General features: G+C 38.4%; 1 protein-coding gene across 1 annotated transcript in view; it reads left to right on the top strand.

Moving 5' to 3' along the window:
* The window catches only part of MYBPC3 (myosin binding protein C3), a 202124-nt gene that overhangs the window by 66840 nt on the left and 114394 nt on the right, over positions 1–20890 (top strand). The window contains 2 exon segments of the mRNA XM_053720336.1: positions 7312–7368; positions 9139–9141. Of these exon segments, the coding sequence (XP_053576311.1) occupies positions 7312–7368; positions 9139–9141 (60 nt within the window).

Raw genomic sequence — 20890 nt, 5'->3', positions numbered from 1 at the left:
ATAGATCAATTATACTTTTTGATAACAATATCTATGCAATCTAATTGGTGACACTTAAACAGGGGACATAAAATACGGACTGTAAATGACCATCGATAACCACATAAGATTAAACAAAATATGATCACGTTCCATTATGGTAAATATGATTGGTTGAATTCGGCAATGTTTCTATGCAGTCATACGTAGGTGTGCCTGCCACTTGATATGTCTAGTCTCTTCAGGTAGATCAGATGTTGATAACATAATGATACGATAACTTATCATATTGGTTCCTCAGAATGGGTGTATAATGTTATATTCTATAGTAACCTTTTGTGTGATGTCCTTTGACTTTAATATTGATTGGCTGCACTTATATTTAAAGATCCATCACTCTTTAGCACTCTTGTTATCTCTAAAACTGGCTTGATAAAAGGTTTCCGGGCTGAGATTTGTTGTGTTTTTTGTTTATTTTGTAGTATCAGTTTTTACAATATAGCACAGCAGCCCCATCCAACATACAAGTATCCAGGTTTCAGCAGCAAAGTAATAAATGTTGGCATTTTAGGGAGGGTTATTCCACTGTTCCGTGTGTGGTTTTAGAGGGCAGTAGACACTACTTTGGTATAAAGGGGAAGGTAATGGAAGATTTGGCTACCACTTGCTGGTCCCTTCTATTTTTTCATGTTCTAGAGAATCTCTTGACCAATGATAGCAACCTGTTTTACTTATATATCACCATATTTTTGTGTTCATATTATGATTGCATGAAAACCACCATTGTTAGCAGGACTTAAAGGATTACTTTCTGTTATAATTTTTAAGCCAAACAACTAACATATTAAAGTTAATAAACATTAATTAAAACCTACTGACCTATATTATCTCCAAAACGAAGTTTCATAACGTTATAAAAGTTATATCTTTTATTCGCCGATGATGTCACGTTATCCTGCCCACTATTTTTGGCACTATGTGTTCAAAATACTTAAACCAATGAAATTGTGTTTATTTGCATCTCATTATCTACCTATACGTTCCCAATGCGTATGCGTTTAAATGCGGCTCTAATGCGCATGCGCAATATGACCTGTTGAAGACGAAGTTGCACAAACTTTTTAAAGCGCCATTTTGAAAAACCTAGGTATTGTAAACGGATTGGTACAGAGCAAAGGATACCCACAGAGTGGGTTTGGAAAACAAATTTGCAGACAAGATTTCTGATATACGGTAGAGATATGTTAATGAAATGCAATTGATAAAAAGTGTATTTAGGGTAGTTTGTTAGTAACAGGCATAGAAAATATTTACTTACAGTGTCCCTTTAACTAGGACCAAAAGCAGGGCCAGGCATTTAAAGGTAAATGGAATAGATGTTCTTCTTATATATTTATACACATACATCCTGAGTGAGTAAAATACTGGGAAATCTTAGAATACCTGGAGGGATTGTTTACTTGGGTATAGAAGGAAGTACTTATATATTTATACACATACATCCTGAGTGAGTAAAATACTGGGAAAGCTTAGAAAAGCTGGAGAATTGTTTACTTGAGTATCTGGTAACAGGTACTACTGGATAACTGTTTAGTGAATCATTAGATGTGGCTCACTGAGTGCAGAAGGAACTTGGTTTGGGGGTTGACACTTAGGGACCGATTTATCATGCTGCAGATGCTGCTTATTAAGTGCGAGCCTTCTGGCTCACCAGAAACAGGATTTAAGAAGCAGCGGTCTTTTAGGTGGCGGACTGCAATCATCCCGATCAGATACTATCGGGATGATTGACACCCCCTGCTATTGGCCGATTGGTGCCTAATGTGCAGGGGGCAGCATTGCACAAGCATTTCACCAGAAATGCTTGTGCAATGATAAATGCCAACAGCGTATGCTGACGGCATTTAGCAATGTCAGCGAATCATGTCCACCTGACATTTGATAAATCGGCCCCTTAGGGTTTGTTTCCATTAATTCGGTAAAAATGGAGCTGTAAGATTCAGAAGTGTCTGGCAGCTAAAAGTAGTTTATGGCTCCATTTTAATATAGGTAGAAAACCATTTATCCAAACTGCTTTGGACCAGGAAAGGTTTGGATTTCAGAATAGTTTTTATTTTGGAATGCTTGCATCTGCAAAATGGGACAGTTTGGAGAGGGGATGGAACTAAGTGTAAACAACAATATCTTATGTCAATTAGACAATATTTACACAACACCAGGGGTCAAGTCCTACAAAAACAAGTGTGGGACCTCACCAATACTTCCACCCCCCCTCACAATTAATATTGTTTTATATTTATACACACACACACACACACACACACTGTATTTATATGTATATAATCTATACACTTTGGTTAATGAAAGCAAATTGAAGGGTTGAATGGTTGCTTTTGGGCCTGAGACGACTCCTCTGTCACAGAGTCTCACCCACGTAAGGTGCAATAGTCCTATTCCTGCTGAGGGGAGCTAAATAACCCCAGAGCAAGCCACACAGAAATGTAAACACCATGTGTCCCACACAGTGCAGGATGATCACACAACAGGGCTGCTGACAGGCTTGTATTTAGTGTATTGTAGGAAGTGTTACTGCCCATTACTAGAGGATCTCACTATCCTTCTAACCAGACTATGCTCCAGCTCCTTCCTTCAGTAGCAGCAGTGTTTACTGAAGCATTTCTGTTCTCTGTCCAGAGGGAACTTAGTTCCTCCTGCAAAAATAGTGCAGGAACTCCGTTCCCATGCGTTCCTGCTCAACTTGAACCCTGCACAACACTGCTTATACATGTAACCTAAAGGTAATTTTATATCATTTTTAATACTTTTGTATACATAGTACCATCAGAAAAAAGTGCATTACCGTAATCAGAAAGCTAATAGTTATTGTTTTAAATAAATATAGACTATTTGCATTTTAGAACACAAAAAAAAAAACAACAAAGACACAGGGAGATAATATTGACTTACAGGCAGGGGAAATTTTTTTTTTGATAATTTTATTTAAAAAAAAATATTATTTAAAAAGTTTAGATTTTAGAATAAGTTTGGATTTTGTATTTCCGGATTTGGGGGTTTATAACTGTACCCGGTTTCCATTTAAGTTAAAGTTGTAATAACGCTTTCAACTGGCGTTGAAGCTCGCTGCTATGGTAACCCAACCTTAGATTATAACATTTTAATTTAGCCCCAGCGCTGCTTACCTGTGATCACCTCCAGAGAGAAAGACACAGGAGTTATTTGTGGTGTGAGTTTTGAACTAGGCAGTGTGATTTGGAGAATTAATTTAATTTTTATATAATAAATATCCAAAGCATTTAATATATATTTATATATATATATATATATATATATATATATATATATATATATATATATATATATATATATATATATATATCAGGGATATGCACTCATAGGAGGCAGGGGAGGCAGTGCCTACTCTGCCATATGTGGCCAAAGCTTAATTAAATTTTAATTAAAACAAAAAAAAAAAGTCCCCAAAAAAATATTTTCCCCCCCATGTAATGCTATGGAGAGGCAGGTACAGGAACGCTTCTCTCCATTGCAGTACATGGGTCAAAGGAAAAGCTGTGCTGCAGCGCCACCTGTGTTCTGTCAATATATTAGCAGCAAAAATTGGGACCAATAGGAGGCACCCCTCTTGATGCCTCCTAGCAAGTGAAGGATATATAGATTAATCAGAAGGAGGCTGCAGTGAGCAGGGTCATGTGACACAACTGGAAGCTGAGGTAACCTAAGAACAGATCACACCAAGCAGAAGAGTAAAGTAGTATTCTACATCTCTTGTGATTCACAAATTGTGTTCATATACAGCTCATTAACAGGGGGGACAGTAAGTGAGCATAACCCAATACTGACAGGAAGTCAAATGGTCAATTCAAATTTAAATCCATAATTTAAAACCCAGAGTTTGAAGTTAAGTGTGCAGTGTCCACATTATTTAAATTAAAGTTTTTGACATTGAATATTGTTTGATGAGGTCAGAGGCTGGTGAGGCACTAGATATGATACGCCGGAGAAACACATGTACAGAGGGCCGCAAGTACCCCCAACAGGGCAGGTTTAAATGATAGCTGAACCAGTGCACAGGTGACATAATCAGGTGATGGGTGAGAGCAAGTTAGTAACCATTGAGTTACTGATCAGCTGATTACTTCACCTGTGCACTGATTCAGCTATAATGAAACCTGGCCTGTTGGGGGTACTTGAGGACCATTGTTGAGAAACACTGCACTAAAGCACCAGCTCATCGGAAATGTATTGATTACCTGGAGAATAAAGCACACATACTCTGCTCACTGACACCCACACACACTCTGCTCACATACACACTCACACAATTCTGTGGCACAGTGCCAGTTACTAAGTAATTAGAATGATACACAATCTCTTCTCTACTCACTACTGTATTGTACAAATAGAAATAATTTACCATACAAGTTTTACACAAAGGACAAGTTATCAATACTGCCAACACAGCTGCTGCAATATGGTGCTCAAGAAACGCACGTGCACATCCCACTTATGTATGCTCTTCAACAAAGGACACCAAAAGATACCAAAAGAATGAAGTACATAATAATAAAAGTAAAATATAAAGTTTATTTATTTATTTTTTTGTGCAATTTCTATCTGAATGATGGAAATGTAATTATGACTTTCATGTTCCTTTCTAAAACTAATTTGATTTGCTGACATGGGGCCAGTAACAGTTGATGCTAATTCTCAAAATATAAATAACTAGAAAAGTCTAATAAAATAGCATGCTCTACCTCAATCATGAAAGTTTAATTTAAAATTTCTCCCTTTGACTATGTGTTTAACCAGTTACTTTACAGTGTCATTATTTCTAAAAACATTTAACTGCAATAATTACATATATTTTTTTAAAAACTCATTATCTCCTTTTTATTAATATAAACTTGTATAAAAGCAGCACATATTAAAAACACAATGCAACAGCTATTAATTGATTTGTGAATTACAAGTTAACAGCAGTCTTTAAATAAATGGAGACACAGAGAAAAATAAAAATAGATACTGCATCCTCTGACTGAACAGACATAACATATATGTAGTTTGTACCTAATTAAATCAAATAACCATGAAAAAGGGAGGCTTAGCAATATTCAATGTCAAAAACTTTAATTTAAATAATGTGGACACTGCACACTTAACTTCAAACTCTGGGTTTTAAATTATGGATTTAAATTTGAATTGACCATTTGACTTCCTGTCAGTATCGGGTTATGCTCACTTACTGTCCCCCCTGTTAATGAGCTGTATATGAACACAATTTGTGAATCACAAGAGATGTAAAATACTACTTTACTCTTCTGCTTGGTGTCATCTGTTCTTAGGTTACCTCAGCTTCCAGTTGTGTCACATGACCCTGCTCACTGCAGCCTCCTTCTGATTAATCTATATATCCTTCACTTGCTAGGAGGCATCAAGAGGGGTGCCTCCTATTGGTCCCAATTTTTGCTGCTAATATATTGACAGAACACAGGTGGCGCTGCAGCACAGCTTTTCCTTTGACCCATGTACTGCAATGGAGAGAAGCGTTCCTGTACCTGCCTCTCCATAGCATTACATGGGGGAAAATATTTTTTGGGGGACTTTTTTTTTGTTTTAATTAAAATTTAATTAAGCTTTGGCCACATATGGCAGAGTAGGCACTGCCTCCCCTGCCTCCTATGAGTGCACGTCCCTGGGCAGCACTAAATATTGCATAGAAAAATAAATTTAAAAAGAGGAAAGCTTGCATTGCCTATTTTCTGTGGGACACATAATAGTATTCGGCACCTGGACCCCCGCTGCACGTAATGGTAGAAAAAGCACCTTTGGAAACTGTCGGTGAGCATGATGTCTCCCGACAGCATGTTTTTCATTTTGCAAGTTTGAGCAAAACCAATTGCGACTCAGTGGGAACAAGCCCTTTTTCTTTGTGAGTAAGATGTTGATTACTGATGTTGCTGGTGTTTTGGAGTTCTTGGTAAATTAATACTTTGAGAATTACATAGGAAGAACAGGATAACCTGAGCATTATTTCTCAACCGCAGAACATTATTAAGCCAATGCAACACTGACACATACATGGGGGCCGATTTATCATGGCCCAAATACCCCTGTTTCCGTGCGAGCCTTTAGTCTTAAGACCGCTGCTCCTTAACTCTTCCGCCGCCTCTGAGGCTGCGGACATCAATCCGCCCAATCTCATACGATCGGGTTGATTGACAGCATATGCTGTCGTCATTCAGCGATGTCTGGCGGACATTATACGCTACATTGTATCATGTCCGCCAGACATTGATAAATCGGCCCCATGGTATTTTTTCTTTGATAAACTCATGAGATGCATGTATCTAAAACATTCAATAGACTTTAAAGAGACAGTATACACCAATTTTCATATAACTGCATGTAATAGACACTACTATAAAGAAGAATATGCAGAGATACTGATATAAAAAATAAAAAAAATCCAATATAAAACCTTTTAAAAACTTAGAAGCTCCCAATTTAGCACTGTTTATGAGATTAGCCTGGGACACCCACTGAAAGGGACTGAGAGCAGAGACTCCCCCCCCCCTGCATATGAAAAGACCTATTATACAAAAAACAGTAGCAGTCTGAAGTCCGTATAGATCAGTATACATCTAAAATTTTGGGGCTTGGTTAGGAGTCTGAAAATCAGCACAATGTTATTTAAAAATAAGCAAAACTATACATTTTTATAAAAACACCACATTTATGCAAAGAAAAATCTAGTATACAATGTCCCTTTAATAGAACATTTTGTTCAAAAAATATTGAAGATTTTTTTAAAATTTAATAAACTCTCAAACATCTTTGTGTCAGACTCAGATTGGTGGAAGATTCTTTTCCAGTCTCTTCATAGAAAAGATATCAGAATCTTCATATATCTACTGAGAGTTTTATATCGAATTTTAGGCAAAACCTAAATCTTAATAAGCTCCTCAACTGGAATTGATTCTACACCAAGCTGAAATTCAACATTCCTTTATGTTTTGACAATGGTATAGTAGTGATGTATTAAAAAAACTATTTTTTAATGTGTTGCACACATATATTTTTTGCAAAATTTATGGCCACAAGTGCTTTGCTAAATTTGGCACACACTGGGCACACAAGTGGATCACACTGGCAATCTACTCCAACTAGAGACGCCACTGCCTATAGGGGCAGGGTACCAGACAAGACCCACAGGTATCAGAATTCCCAGCAGGTCCTGAGAAAGGTCAGACTTTTGTATTATGATTTATTTACTCTGTCTCTCTCCCTCTGCAGTGGAGATGGTGCGGAAGAAGCTGGAGAACTGGACTTCAGTGCGCTGCTAAGAAAGAGGTACGAGCAAACAACACAAACAGACTTCCATGGTGTGGACCTTGGGGGATTTATTGATCTTACAATAATCTCAATATCATACCCAGAACTCTTTATACTGTTCTCAAATGAAACACCATAAACCCCTGTTCTCATCCTGTATTTAATACCACCCTATACCCAGAATGCTCTCATTATCACCTCACACCCAGCACTCTCACACTGCTCTCATTATCACCTCACACCCAGCACTCTTACAGTGCTCTCATTATCACCTCACACCCAGTACTCTTACACTGCTCTCATTATCACCTCACACCCAGCACTCTTACACTCTCATTATCACCTCACACCCAGCACTCTTACACTGCTCTCATTATCACCTCACACCCAGCACTCTTACACTGCTCTCATTATCACCTCACACCAAGCACTCTTACACTGCTCTCATTATCACCTCACACTCAGCACTCTTACAGTGCTCTCATTATAAGCTCACACCCAGCACTCTCACACTGCTCTCATTATCACCTCACACCCAGCACTCTCACACTGCTCTCATTATCACCTCACACCCAGCACTCTCACACTGCTCTCATTATCGCCTCACACCCAGCACTCTTACAGTGCTCTCATTATTACCTCACACCCAGCACTCTTACAGTGCTCTCATTATCACCTCACACCCAGCACTCTCACACTGCTCTCATTATCACCTCACACCCAGCACTCTCACACTGCTCTCATTATCACCTCACACCCAGCACTCTCACAGTGCTCTCATTATCACCTCACACCCAGCACTCTTACACTGCTCTCATTATCACCTCACACCCAGCACTCTTACACTGCTCTCATTATCACCTCACACCCAGCACTCTCACACTGCTCTCATTATCACCTCACACCCAGCACTCTCACAATGCTCTCATTATCACCTCACACCCAGCACCCTCACACTGCTCTCATTATCACCTCACACCCAGCACTCTTACACTGCTCTCATTATCACCTCACACCCAGCACTCTCACACTGCTCTCATTATCACCTCACACCCAGCACTCTTACACTGCCCTCATTATCACCTCACACCCAGCACTCTTACACTGCTCTCATTATCACCTCACACCCAGCACTCTTACACTGCTCTCATTATCACATCACACCCAGCACTCTTACACTGCTCTCATTATCACCTCACACTCAGCACTGTTACACTGCTCTCAGTATCATCTCACACTCAGCACTCTTGCACTGCTCTCATTATCCCCTCACACCCAGCACTCTAACGTTGCTCTCATTATCACCTCACACCAAGCACTCTTACACTGCTCTCATTATCACCTCACACCCAGCACTCTTACAGTGCTCTCATTATCACCTCACACCCAGCACTCTAACATTGCTCTCATTATCACCTCACACCAAGCACTCTTACACTGCTCTCATTATCACCTCACACCCAGCACTCTTACACTGCTCTAAGTATCACCTCACACTCAGCACTCTTGCACTGCTCTCATTATCCCCTCACACCCAGCACTCTAACGTTGCTCTCATTATCACCTCACACCAAGCACTCTTACACTGCTCTCATTATCACCTCACACCAAGCACTCTTACACTGCTCCCATTATCACCTCACACCCATCACCCTCACACTGCTCTCATTATCATCCAGTACTCTTGCACTGCTCTCTACGCACACCTTGTATTATCTATTTTTGATCTTTACTAATGATATTCCTCTTTTGTGTTTTTGTTTGTTCTGTCACTTGTGCTGGACACAGAGAGTAAGTTATTGGTGCTAAGCACGTGCCTGCATGAATGACATATTCTAATGCTGCTCGCCTGGTCATGCAATTATTGAGTGGCCTTAATTGATGTACGCTGGCAAGAGCTTTGCATTGAGTGGCACTAAACGACTGGCGTCAGTGACATGATGACTCTTGTTCAGATCTAACCAGTGAGTCATACTGAATGAGACATGCAGCTCATTTATAAACTGTGAGCCCACTGAAGTGCCTGGTCCGTGTGCTCGGTCCAGGCTGATTATGACAAAGAAGTGCGGGCATGTAATGCAGCTGTCTCTTTCTCAGAGAGAAGGCAAACCTCCTTCAGCTGACAGCTGATATACACAAGAGAAATAGGATAGTATGCATCATATGCTGAAAAGGGATCTCTACTAAATTTAACCCCCTCTCATCTGCTTGTCATATATATCTGTCATCTGCAAACAACTTGATTTCAAATCTACTATAGTTAACACAGCATGACATTTACAGATCTGATAGGTCCAACTCTCTCTGCCTTGTATGATTCCTTTATTTTATGTTTCAAAATTACTCCCAACTTAAAATAAACATAAACCTCATACAATTATCTACAATTATTTTTTGTAACTTAGTTCTTTTTTGTACTTTAGTTAGTTTATTTCATTGTAGTTATTTGTAGATATTTTATTTAAATAATTTATTGATAGTGTAGTGTTAGGTTTAATTGTAGATAATTGTAGGTATTGTATTTAATTAATTTATTGATAGTGTAGTGTTAGGTTTAATTGTAGATAATTGTAGGTATTTTATTTAATTTATTTATTGCTAGTGTAGTGTTAGGTTTAATTGTAACTTAGGTTAGGATTTATTTTACAGGTAATTTTGTAATTATTTTAACTATTTTAGCTATTAAATAGTTCTTAACTATTTAATAGCTATTGTACCTGGTTAAAATAAATACAAAGTTACCTGTAAAATTAATATAAATCCTAAAATAGCTATAATATAATTATAATTTATATTGTAGCTATATTAGGATTTATTTTACAGGTAAGTATTTAGCTTTAAATAGGAATAATTTATTTAATAAGAGTTAATTTATTTTGTTAGATTTAAATTATATTTAACTTAGGGGGGTGTTAGTGTTAGGGTTAGACTTAGCTTTAGGGGTTAATACATTTATTAGAATAGCAGTGAGCTCCAGTCGGCAGATTAGGGGTTAATGTTTGAAGTTAGGTGTCGGCGATGTTAGGGAGGGCAGATTAGGGGTTAATACTATTTATTATAGGGTTAGTGAGGCAGATTAGGGGTTAATAACTTTATTATAGTAGCGGTGCAGTCCGCTCGGCAGATTAGGGGTTAATAAGTGTAGGCAGGTGGAGGCGACGTTGAGGGGGGCAGATTAGGGGTTAATAAATATAATATAGGGGTCGGCGGTGTTAGGGGCAGCAGATTAGGGGTACATAAGGATAACGTAGGTAGCGGCGCTTTGCAGTCGGCAGATTAGGGGTTAATTATTGTAGGTAGCTGGCGGCGACGTTGTGGGGGGCAGGTTAGGGGTTAATAAATATAATATAGGGGTCGGCGGTGTTAGGGGCAGCAGATTAGGGGTACATAAGTATAACGTAGGTGGCGGTCGGCAGATTAGGGGTTAAAAAAATGTAATCGAGTGGCGGCGATGTGGGGGGACCTCGGTTTAGGGGTACATAGGTAGTTTATGGGTGTTAGTGTACTTTAGAGCACAGTAGTTAGGAGCTTTATAAACTGGCGTTAGCCCAGAAAGCTCTTAACTACTGACTTTTTTCAGCGGCTGGAGTTTTGTCGTTAGATTTCTAACGCTCACTTCAGCCACGACTCTAAATACCGGAGTTAGAAAGATCCCATTGAAAAGATAGGATACGCAATTGACGTAAGGGGATCTGCGGTATGGAAAAGTCGCGGCTGAAAAGTGAGCGTTAGACCCTTTCCTGACTGACTCCGAATACCGGCGGTAGCCTAAAACCAGCGTTAGGAGCCTCTAACGCTGGTTTTGACGGCTACCGCCAAACTCTAAATCTAGGCCTTTATGTTTTCTGTCTTCTTGATCATTTATGTTTTGCCTCTGTTTTATGTAAGTTTCTTAAACATGTCCATTCTAGCTTAAAAACATATAAAACAAAAAATTTAACTACAAATACCATAGATAGATAATTGACTGTATCCCATAATTTTTCTCCACTAGTATATTTTCCACTGGTGTCTTTTATTGCATAAATATAATAGATAATTAAAAGTCTTGTCTATAAACTTACATTAAAGTAATTTGTGTTGCATTTCAATCAGTTTATTTTAAAACCTATTACATTAAATTAAGAATAATTCCTGCTTTGTGTTTTCAGTCTTCTGGAAACTTATAACAGTCTTCCAGTAAAGGACCGTCCCTATCAGTCAATGAGAATTACTACTATATTATTGGTATTAATTTAAACATCTTTAAAGGGACATGAAAGCCAAATTTTTGGTTTCATGATTTAGAAAGAGGATGCAATTTTAAACCACTTTCTAATTTACTTCTATTATGTAATTTTCTTTATTCTCTTGATATCCTTTGCTGAAAAACATATCTAGATAGGCTCAGTGACTGCTGATTGGTGGCTGCACATAGATTCCTCATTTGATTAGCTCACCCATGAGCATTGCTATTTCTTCAACAAAGGATATCTAAAGAATTAAGCTAATTAGATAATACAAGTAAATTGGAATGTTGTTTAAAATTGTATTCTGTCTTTGAATCATGAAAGAAAATGTTTGGGTTTAATGTCCCTTTAACTTAAAGGGATATTAAACCCATTTTTTTCTTTTGTGGTTCAGATAAAGGGGCCGATTTATCAAGCTCTGTATGGAGCTTGATGCCCCTGTTTCCGTGCGAGCCTTCAGACTCGCTGGAAGCAGAAGTTATAAAACAGTGGTCTCAAGACTGCTGCTCCATAACTTGCCAATTTGCTCTGAGGCCGCGGACAGAAATCAACCCGATCGACTACGATCGGGCTGATTGACACCCGCTGCTAGCGGCCGATTGGCCATGAATCTGCAGGAGGCGGCATTGCACCAGCTGTTCACAAGAACTGCTGGTGCAATGATAAATGCCGACAGCGTATGCTGTCGGCATTTATCGATGTGCAGTGGACATGACCTGCTACATCGTATCATGTCCGGTTGCACTATGATAAATCTACCCCAAAGCATGCAATTTTAAGCAGCTTTCTAATTTACTCCTATTATTGGTGTAGCCACCAATCAGCAAGCGCTGCCCAGGGTGCTGAAACAAAAATGGGTCAGCTCCTAAGATTACTTTCCTGCTTTTTAAAATAAAGATACCAAGAGAACAAATAAAAATTGATAACAGGAGTAAATTAGAAAGTTACTTAAAATGTTATGCTGTGAGAGTCTTTTTAACAAAGTAACAGAAGAGGGGATGTAGCAAAATTGACATTCTAACAACTGTAACAGTGAAGGGAATACTTTAACATTGTGACTACATAGTTATAAAAATAAAGTTAAAGTCAATCCTAGCGTTTTTGAAACAGCAGATCGCTGTTTGGCTTGAAAGGTGACATTTTCTCCTCTTAGCCAATAGCCATGCAGTAAATCTGTCTTGGCGCCCTTGGAAGCCGGATTTCCCGCACAGCTGTTGGCTAAGAGGTGAAAACGTCACCTCTTAGCAAAATATTATTTTGCCGTGGGCTGCTGTAGCAGCTAAGAACGGCGATCGATTGAAACAATTAAATGAGCATTCTACATGAAGTACGTTATACTTCATGAATGAAAGTCCCCTTTATTTGCTTCAATAATCAACCCTAGGGTTTCACAAACGCTAGGGTTGACTTTCACTTTAAATTGCAGTGATAAGCCAGAGTTTAACTCAACACTATTAACCCACAAGTCTAGAAGCAAATGTCATTATGACTGCACTTTTGCTATGCAACCGCTTATGACTTTTCTTGTGTATGACTTGCAAACTTAGCCGCTTTTCCGTTTTTGCTTTGCGCCTTCCTTCTGCCTTGGATTATATTGTATATACTCTTTTCTTCTGCACCTCACTATGCTGTTAGAAAGCTTGTGTTGCCTCTTGCTTGACCTGGCCGCTGTACCTGCAGTTGGTTATTTCTTGCATGCATTGATGTACTGAAGTCATGTCTACCTCTCTGCCTTGCCTCTCTTTGTGGTTGTTTTGCATTGACTTGTTTTGCGGATTCTTGCCCCCCGGTGATGTGGGTGCGAACATCGATGCATGTTTTTCTGAATGACTCTTTGCAAGTCCAGCAGTTTCCTGCGCTCCGTAAATCGGTAAGAAAAGGAGCACTATACAAAGCAAGTGTTTTGGGGGGTGGGCTTGTGTTGTCTTGGTCAATTAAACAACCTGTGTTCTCCATTTTGCAATTACTTATGATGTATCTTAAAGGGACATTAAACACAATACAATTGTAATATGAAATGATTAAATATGTGTAGTAAAAACAAATCTGTATATATATAATACACTTTAATTGTTTATTTTGTCCCCATTTCATTTAATTTGGCCACAGAAAAAAAAGGAAACCTGGGTTACACTATGGTAGTACCCATTGTTTTATGGACACCAAGGGGGCCGAATTTTCAAAGTGCGAGCGGACTTGATCCGCTGTATCAGGTCATGTCCGCCGCACATCGATAAATGCCAACAGCATACGCTGTCAGCATTTATCATTGCACAAGCATTCCTTGTGAAATGCTTGTGCAATGCTGCCTCCTGCACATCCGCGGCCAATCGGCCGCTAGCAGGGAAGGTCAATCAACCCGATCGTATTTGATCGGGCTGACTGTTGTCCACCGCCGCAGAGGTGGCAGACGAGTTAAGGAGCAGCGGTGTTAAGACATTAAGAGGCATTTGGCTGCATACGGGGCATGATAAATCGGCCCCTAAATCTTTACACTTTTTTTCCCCAATATTTAAACAATTAATTTAAAAAAGGACTCCTTTGCCTATTATTACCATGCTTTGAATACATCATTCTATCTAGCATTTAGTTAGTGTTTAATGTCTCTTTAATGTATTTTGATTGTCACCTCCATAAGGGGGGCCTCAGACACAAAAAAGATACCCCAAGTATTACATACACAGATCATCAGAGAGAAGTAGTATTTGGGTTTCCATAACCTACATTAATGTGTCAGTAAATATTTTAGGATGCCATTATTTTACCTGTCAGAATTACATAAGATTCAGAAATGTATTATTACAAATTGTGGTTATCAGGGGTAATCTCAGACCAGAGGGCTGTTAGGAAGAGTTGGGTTTCTAGTGGAATTCTCAGATACATCAGGAGTAGTTGTATTTCTAAGGGATTACTTAGTTACAACATAGAATTAGGAGGGGGTTTGAGAATCCTCAAACACAAAGGGGTTTAAAGGGAATCTGAAAGTTTAGATGGATACTGAAATACATAAGGTCATCAAATCGAGATCCTCTTCTAGCAAGAACATCACAAACTGAGGGGTGTCAAGAGAAGCTGGGTTTCTAGGGGATGTTCAGGCTCACTGGGGGTGAGTATTTGGAATTCAAATGCTCATAGGTGACACTAATTTGGTGTAATGGGAAATAAGTGAAGTATCAGGAGAAGTTGAATTTGTCAGATGATCAATAGAATGCAAAGGATTATAATGAAAAGGAAGAATGTAAAATAAACAGAATGTAAGCACACTGGAGAAAACCATTATGTTTGCTGCATGCTTCAAGTCTCAGAGCCTATGCAATGCTTGTATTATTCTAAGCACATATTGCCCTGACACTGTATGTAAAGTTAGCATTTTGTATTGTCACAGTATTTGTTTTTATCATTTTCTTTTTTCAACATCAAGCATATTTGACCCAGATCTAAGACATTTTTATTTTGTGACCAAAAAGAAAGAAACAAAGAGTGGGAGAATGACACAGAGAGTCGGGCAGACGAGAGGAATGTAATGAGAGACATAGGAGAACAGAGGAATTGATTAGATTGAATAAGAGAGATGAACAGGAGAGAGAATATTTAAAGGGACAATATATTCAAAGTGTAACTTTCATGTTTTAGTGCCATGCAATTTAAAAAGTAAAATTAGCAATGTACTTCAATTGCCAAATTAGCTTTGTTCTCTTGGTATGCTTTGTTGAAGAGTAAATCTAGGTAGGCTCATGGGAACCCAGGAGCGTGCACGTGTCTCAGCATACTATGACAGCAGTGTTTGCAACAATGTATAACATTGCTACATATAAAAAAAAATCAAGGCTGCAAGTGGAAAAGGTCTCAAGTAGAGATCTTATCCGCCTGCAATCACCACTTGCGATGCAGCAATTCGTAGTGTAATTTAGGTTTGCACCAGAGCAGGGTCTGCCAATGACCCCAAAGTTGTTCATGGTGATTTGAAATGATAATAAGCAGGAAGTGCTTCTTAAATTTGTGGCTACAGGACTTGCTCATGCAAAGTCTCAAAAGGTATGAATGCAAATTATTTAATTAAAGGGTAGTGTCTCTTTAAGAGAGATTTTTTTAATTATTATTATTATTATTATTTTAAATCAATGACGCAAAAAGTAAGTTTGTAACAAGACAGATGACAAAGTGAATACAAGATGACAAGTGTATGTGAGGGGAGCTGTACTATTATATTGACATTTACATTTATTCAAATCCATTATAGTCTGCTGTATAAGACTATTTTATGCAGGTTGAGTACTTTTTATTTTTTACTTTACTTTAGTATTCCAATCCATTTGAAAAATAGCCAGTCTGGATAGACACACAAATAACTATAAGAAACATTTTTTTCAGGAAGATTTTCCCTGAAACAAAATATGGGATCAAAGCACATGTAAAACAAGCTAAGTGATGTTGATGATCACTGCCTAATGTGTTTGAATGCAGTTTATTTATTTTTTTACCTAACCAATAATAACAATTCATGGGCTGTGCATTTAACAATGTCCTATCATTTTAATTACATTTAGAATAATAATAATTTTTAATGTCAAACACTTAATTGCAATCAAAAGGGAATATTTTTACCATTTCCTTTAATGGGTGGTGAGAGTCCACAAGATTATCACTATTCATTCCCTGCCCACTAGGAGGAAGAAAACCAACCCTACGCTTCAGAGCTTTGAGCTTCCCTACTGTCTATCACACCATAGACATCTAGTTATTCATTTACCTCCAGTGGAAATGCAGATTTATCTGCCAATCTCCTGGTTTATAGTGTGCTGTGTCCTTTTGAGATTTTGGCACTGTGCTTGCACTGCCTGGATTGGCCTTGCTACTGGATGCAGTCTCTGGCAGCTATGGCAAGAATGGTAGAGGAAAGTGCTGACAGGCAAGTACATTATACCTTCCACAGTCCATCGGCTGTTATATGGAAACCTACAGTGCATGTTCACATAGCCTGGGGGTCATTTATTTAAAGGAACATGAAACACAATTTTTTTCTTTCATGATTCAGAAAGAGAATACAATTTCAAACAACATTCCAATTTACTTCTATTATATAATTTGCTTCATTCTTTAGGTATCCTTTGTTGAAGAAATAGCAATGCACATGGGTGAGCCAATCACATGAGTCATCTATATGCAGCCACAAATCAGCAGCTACTTACCCTATTTAGATGTGCTTTTCAACAAAGAATATCAAGAGAATGAAGCAAATTAGATAATAAGAAGTACATTGGAAAGCTGTTTAAAATTGCATGCTCTTTCTTAATCATGAAAGAAAAAAATGTTTTTCATGTCTCTTTAAGAAACACATTGGTACTGTTTCCTGCAATCTTGCAGTTGTAAGGTACTGGCCCTTTAAATAGCACTGGATCCAGTAATACAAATGTAATCAGTCATTAAAGGGACAGTCAACACCAGAATTTTTGTTGTTTAAAAAGAAAGATAATCCCTTTATTACCCATTCCCCAGTTTTGCATAACCAACACAGTTATATTAATATACTTTTTACCTCTGTGATTATCTTGTATCTAAGCCTCTGCAGACTGCCCCCTTTTTTCAGTTCTTTTGACAGACTTGCTTTTTAGCCAATTAGTGCTCACTCCAGGGTAACTTTATGTGCATGAGCTCAATGTTATTATATGAAACACATGAACTAATGCCCTCTAGGGGTCAAAATGCATTCAGATTAGAGGTAGTCTTCAAGGTCTAAGAAATTAGAAACCTCTTCAGCTTTCAACTAAGAATATCAAGAGAACAAAGCAAAATTGGTTATAAAAGTAAATTGGAAAGTTGTTTAAAATTATATTCCCTATTTAAGTCATGAAAGTTTTTTTTTGGACTTGACTGTCCCTTTAACAGAATGAATCATTAGACACTTGCAACCTCATTTTAATGTATTTGTCTATGAATGCACTTGCAAACATGTAAGGAAAGCCTTTATGTCCAGGAAGGGGTTAATTTAGATTTGGAGAACATGCATTATGGGTAATCCCTCCCCTTTTTTCAACGCGGTAGGCATCTTAGATACCTTGCTGATTGTCTACTTTCCCATCTTGGACATAAGTGGGGCAGCTTTAGATCCTGCATTCTTAACTAGGGGATATAAAGCAGATCTGTGGACCATGTTGGTCTTTCTTCTGTGTGTAGTATGTGCAAAACTTTCAATATATGCCCCCCTGTTCAGCTGCGTGACACTTGTGCTTAACATATTGCAGATTCTAGTCAGGAATGCCTGCTTGCTCTGAGTGGTTAAGGGGTTGCCCTGCCTCCTGGGGTTTCATCTAGCAATCCAGCTGAATTTACCCCATAGACACTTTGGGCTAGATTACAAGTGGAGCGCAAACATTTGCGTTCGAGCGATAAGCGGTTTATCTTGGGTGTTTGGGCTCATCGGGTTTACCACTGGTATTACGAGTTTAATGTAAACATGATTTTTGGGGCTTTCGTGATGATGATCTTGAACAGATTTGCAAGGCAGCTTCTTGGTTTTCCTTGCATACTTTTGCTAATTTCATTAATTTTGACATGTATGCAACGGCTTAGGCAGCTTTTGGTAGGAAAGTACTGCAGGCCTTTGTGTCTTTCTAGTAAAGTCTGCCTTCCTGTATTTGTCCCTCCCTGTTTCTGGTGGTTTTGTGGACTTCACTGCTTGGTTAAGGGAGACCACATGTGATCATCTCATGGACTCTCACCATCCATTGAAGGAAAACAAAATTTATGTTTGCCTGATAAATTAATGGTGAGGTCTACAAGTTCCACCCTTTTGCTTTAATACAGCTGGCGACAGGACATGTTGCACTTCTTTGCCCTGCTTTGTCATTTCCTTTCTCTTCTTGCATCTCTCTCTCTCTACTTTGGAAAATCTGTGTGTCTATAGTGTGGGAGGAGATAATAAGGAAGCTCAAAACTCTGGAGCGTGCGATTGGTTTCCCTGCTCCTGGTAGGCAGAGTATGATGATTTTGTGGACTCTCACCATCCTATAGGAAATACATTTATCAGATAAGCATACAATTTTGCTGTTTTTTTCTATTAAATCAGGAACATCTGTATTAATATGTAAACTGATTTTGCACAAATTCACTGTGCCTTACAGAGGCTTAAAGGGATATGAAACCCAAAACAATTTTATTTTGTGATTCAGACAGAGCATACAATTTCAAGACAGTTTCCAATTTAATTCTATAATTAAATTTGCTCTGTTTCCATGGTATTATTTGTTGAAGAGATACTTAAGTAGGTGTCTGGAGTACTACATGTCAGGAAATAGTGCTGCCAACTAATTCTTCTTGCAAAATGGCTGCCATAGTGCACCAGACACGTGCACACTCCTGAGCTTATGTTCCTGCTTTTCAACAAAAATACAAAGAGAGCGAAGAAAATTTGATAATAGAAGTAAATCAGAAAGTTGTTTAAAATTATGTGCTCTATCTAAATTAGGAACTAAACATTTTGGGTTTCATGTCCCTTTATCTAGACCTCACTGGGTCATTTCAACAGCATCTCTTGCAAAGCACCACTAACTCCTAATAGTTATTGTTCCACTATAGAAGCTACATAATTAACCAGTATACCTGAATAATGATAGATAACATATTCCACAAGACATTTCTGATTGCTCACTCTTTACTGTTTAATTGAGGACAGAGTTTTGATTGGCCAGTGAGGTTGCACTAAACCATTGCTCTTTTGATGATATGCAGATATAGATAAACACAAAATTCTCACTCTGACACACAAAGCCCTCAATTGCACTGCTCCCCACTACATCTCAGACCTTGTCACCAGATACTCTCCCTCCCGTCCCCTTCGCTCCGCTCATGATCTCCTACTCTCCTCCTCTTTTGTTACCTCCTCACATTCCCGTCTACAAGATTTCTCAAGACTGGCTCCTATCTTATGGAACTCTCTGCCTCCCTCCACAAGAATCTCCCCTAGTTTTAAAAGCTTCAAGTGCTCCCTGAAGACTCTACTATTCGGGGACGCTTACAACCTACACTAACCTTCCTATCTCCACTGCTATCCCCTAAAACCCCACAGCATGTAAGCCTATGAGCCCAGCTGTTTATAGCTCACCTTCATAAGAGCTGACTACAACAGTGCAACTCTTGGCAGGACCCTCTCTCTCCATTTGATCCCTGTAATCGTTTTTTTTATATACCACCCATGTTCATAGCGATGCAGGACCTGTTGGCGCTCTACAAATACCTGATAATAATAATAATAATACTCAGTAAACAAAGCAAGCAAAATAGCAATGCAGACAAAGCATTTTGTGATTTCTCTCCTCTATTTTTTTGGGAGATGCAGTGAGACATGTAGGGTTGGATGGCTGGCCCCCTAGAAGGCCAGGCCCTGTCTCAGCTGAGACCTCTGATACCCCAGACCCACTGGAAAAACCACAATAACTTTTCTAAACTTTTCTAAAGTAAATTTTCTACCAGTTCTTGATCATATTGAAATGGCCTCAAATTTGAGAACCCTGAATCAAAACTATGCAAGACACTTGGCATGGTTGTTCCAATGGATTGGAATAGAAAGATAATGAAATAAAGAAACAGAGAGAAAGAAAAAGTGTGAGTAAGACCAAGATAAAGAGGGGAATGATATAGGAACACTGAAGCAGAGTGACAGGGATGTGGTCAGGGATCACATATGTATGACCCTTGTAGATTTGATACATGCTATCAATCTTCTATTTAAAATAGATTTTCTCTCCTTCACAACATGAACTGCTGGTAGTTCAGGCAGCTGTTAATTCCATGTGCTAATTACTGTTTACAGTGTAATCTATATGGTGCGTTCCCATCTGCTTTAATTAGAGGTCAGTGTTTCATGATTTAGAAGGAGAGAAAAGGAAACATTGGTGTTGGTACTTTTCTTTCTTTAGTTCAAGGTCATTTGTATAGACAACATTGCAGGACTCATTGCTGCAATGAAAGCTCATTAGGTTCCTTGACTCTTTGGTAAAACATAATTAATTCTGGATAATTCAAGTTCAAATCTATCTATCAGCTATCTTGTCTGTCTCTCCATATGTCCAGCCAAACAACAGCTTTTAAACAGCTTTTGTCATAAATTCTCTAGCATTTATGTGTTTACATTGCTAAAGTAGTCTGTAGTAAGTGATTGCTACTACTTTAATGGATTAAAAAAATAATAATCTTAAGACCCTTGAGGAACATTTGAAATACATATGACAATACTGATTTTTTTTATATATGCTTGGGACCATAGAAGAAATCATGAGATTAATTTATATAAAATGTGAATATAGCAATCTTAT

Source organism: Bombina bombina, chromosome 7 (genome assembly GCF_027579735.1).
Source record: "Bombina bombina isolate aBomBom1 chromosome 7, aBomBom1.pri, whole genome shotgun sequence".
Taxonomy (NCBI): domain Eukaryota; kingdom Metazoa; phylum Chordata; class Amphibia; order Anura; family Bombinatoridae; genus Bombina; species Bombina bombina.
This window is presented reverse-complemented; position numbering and strand designations above follow the sequence as displayed.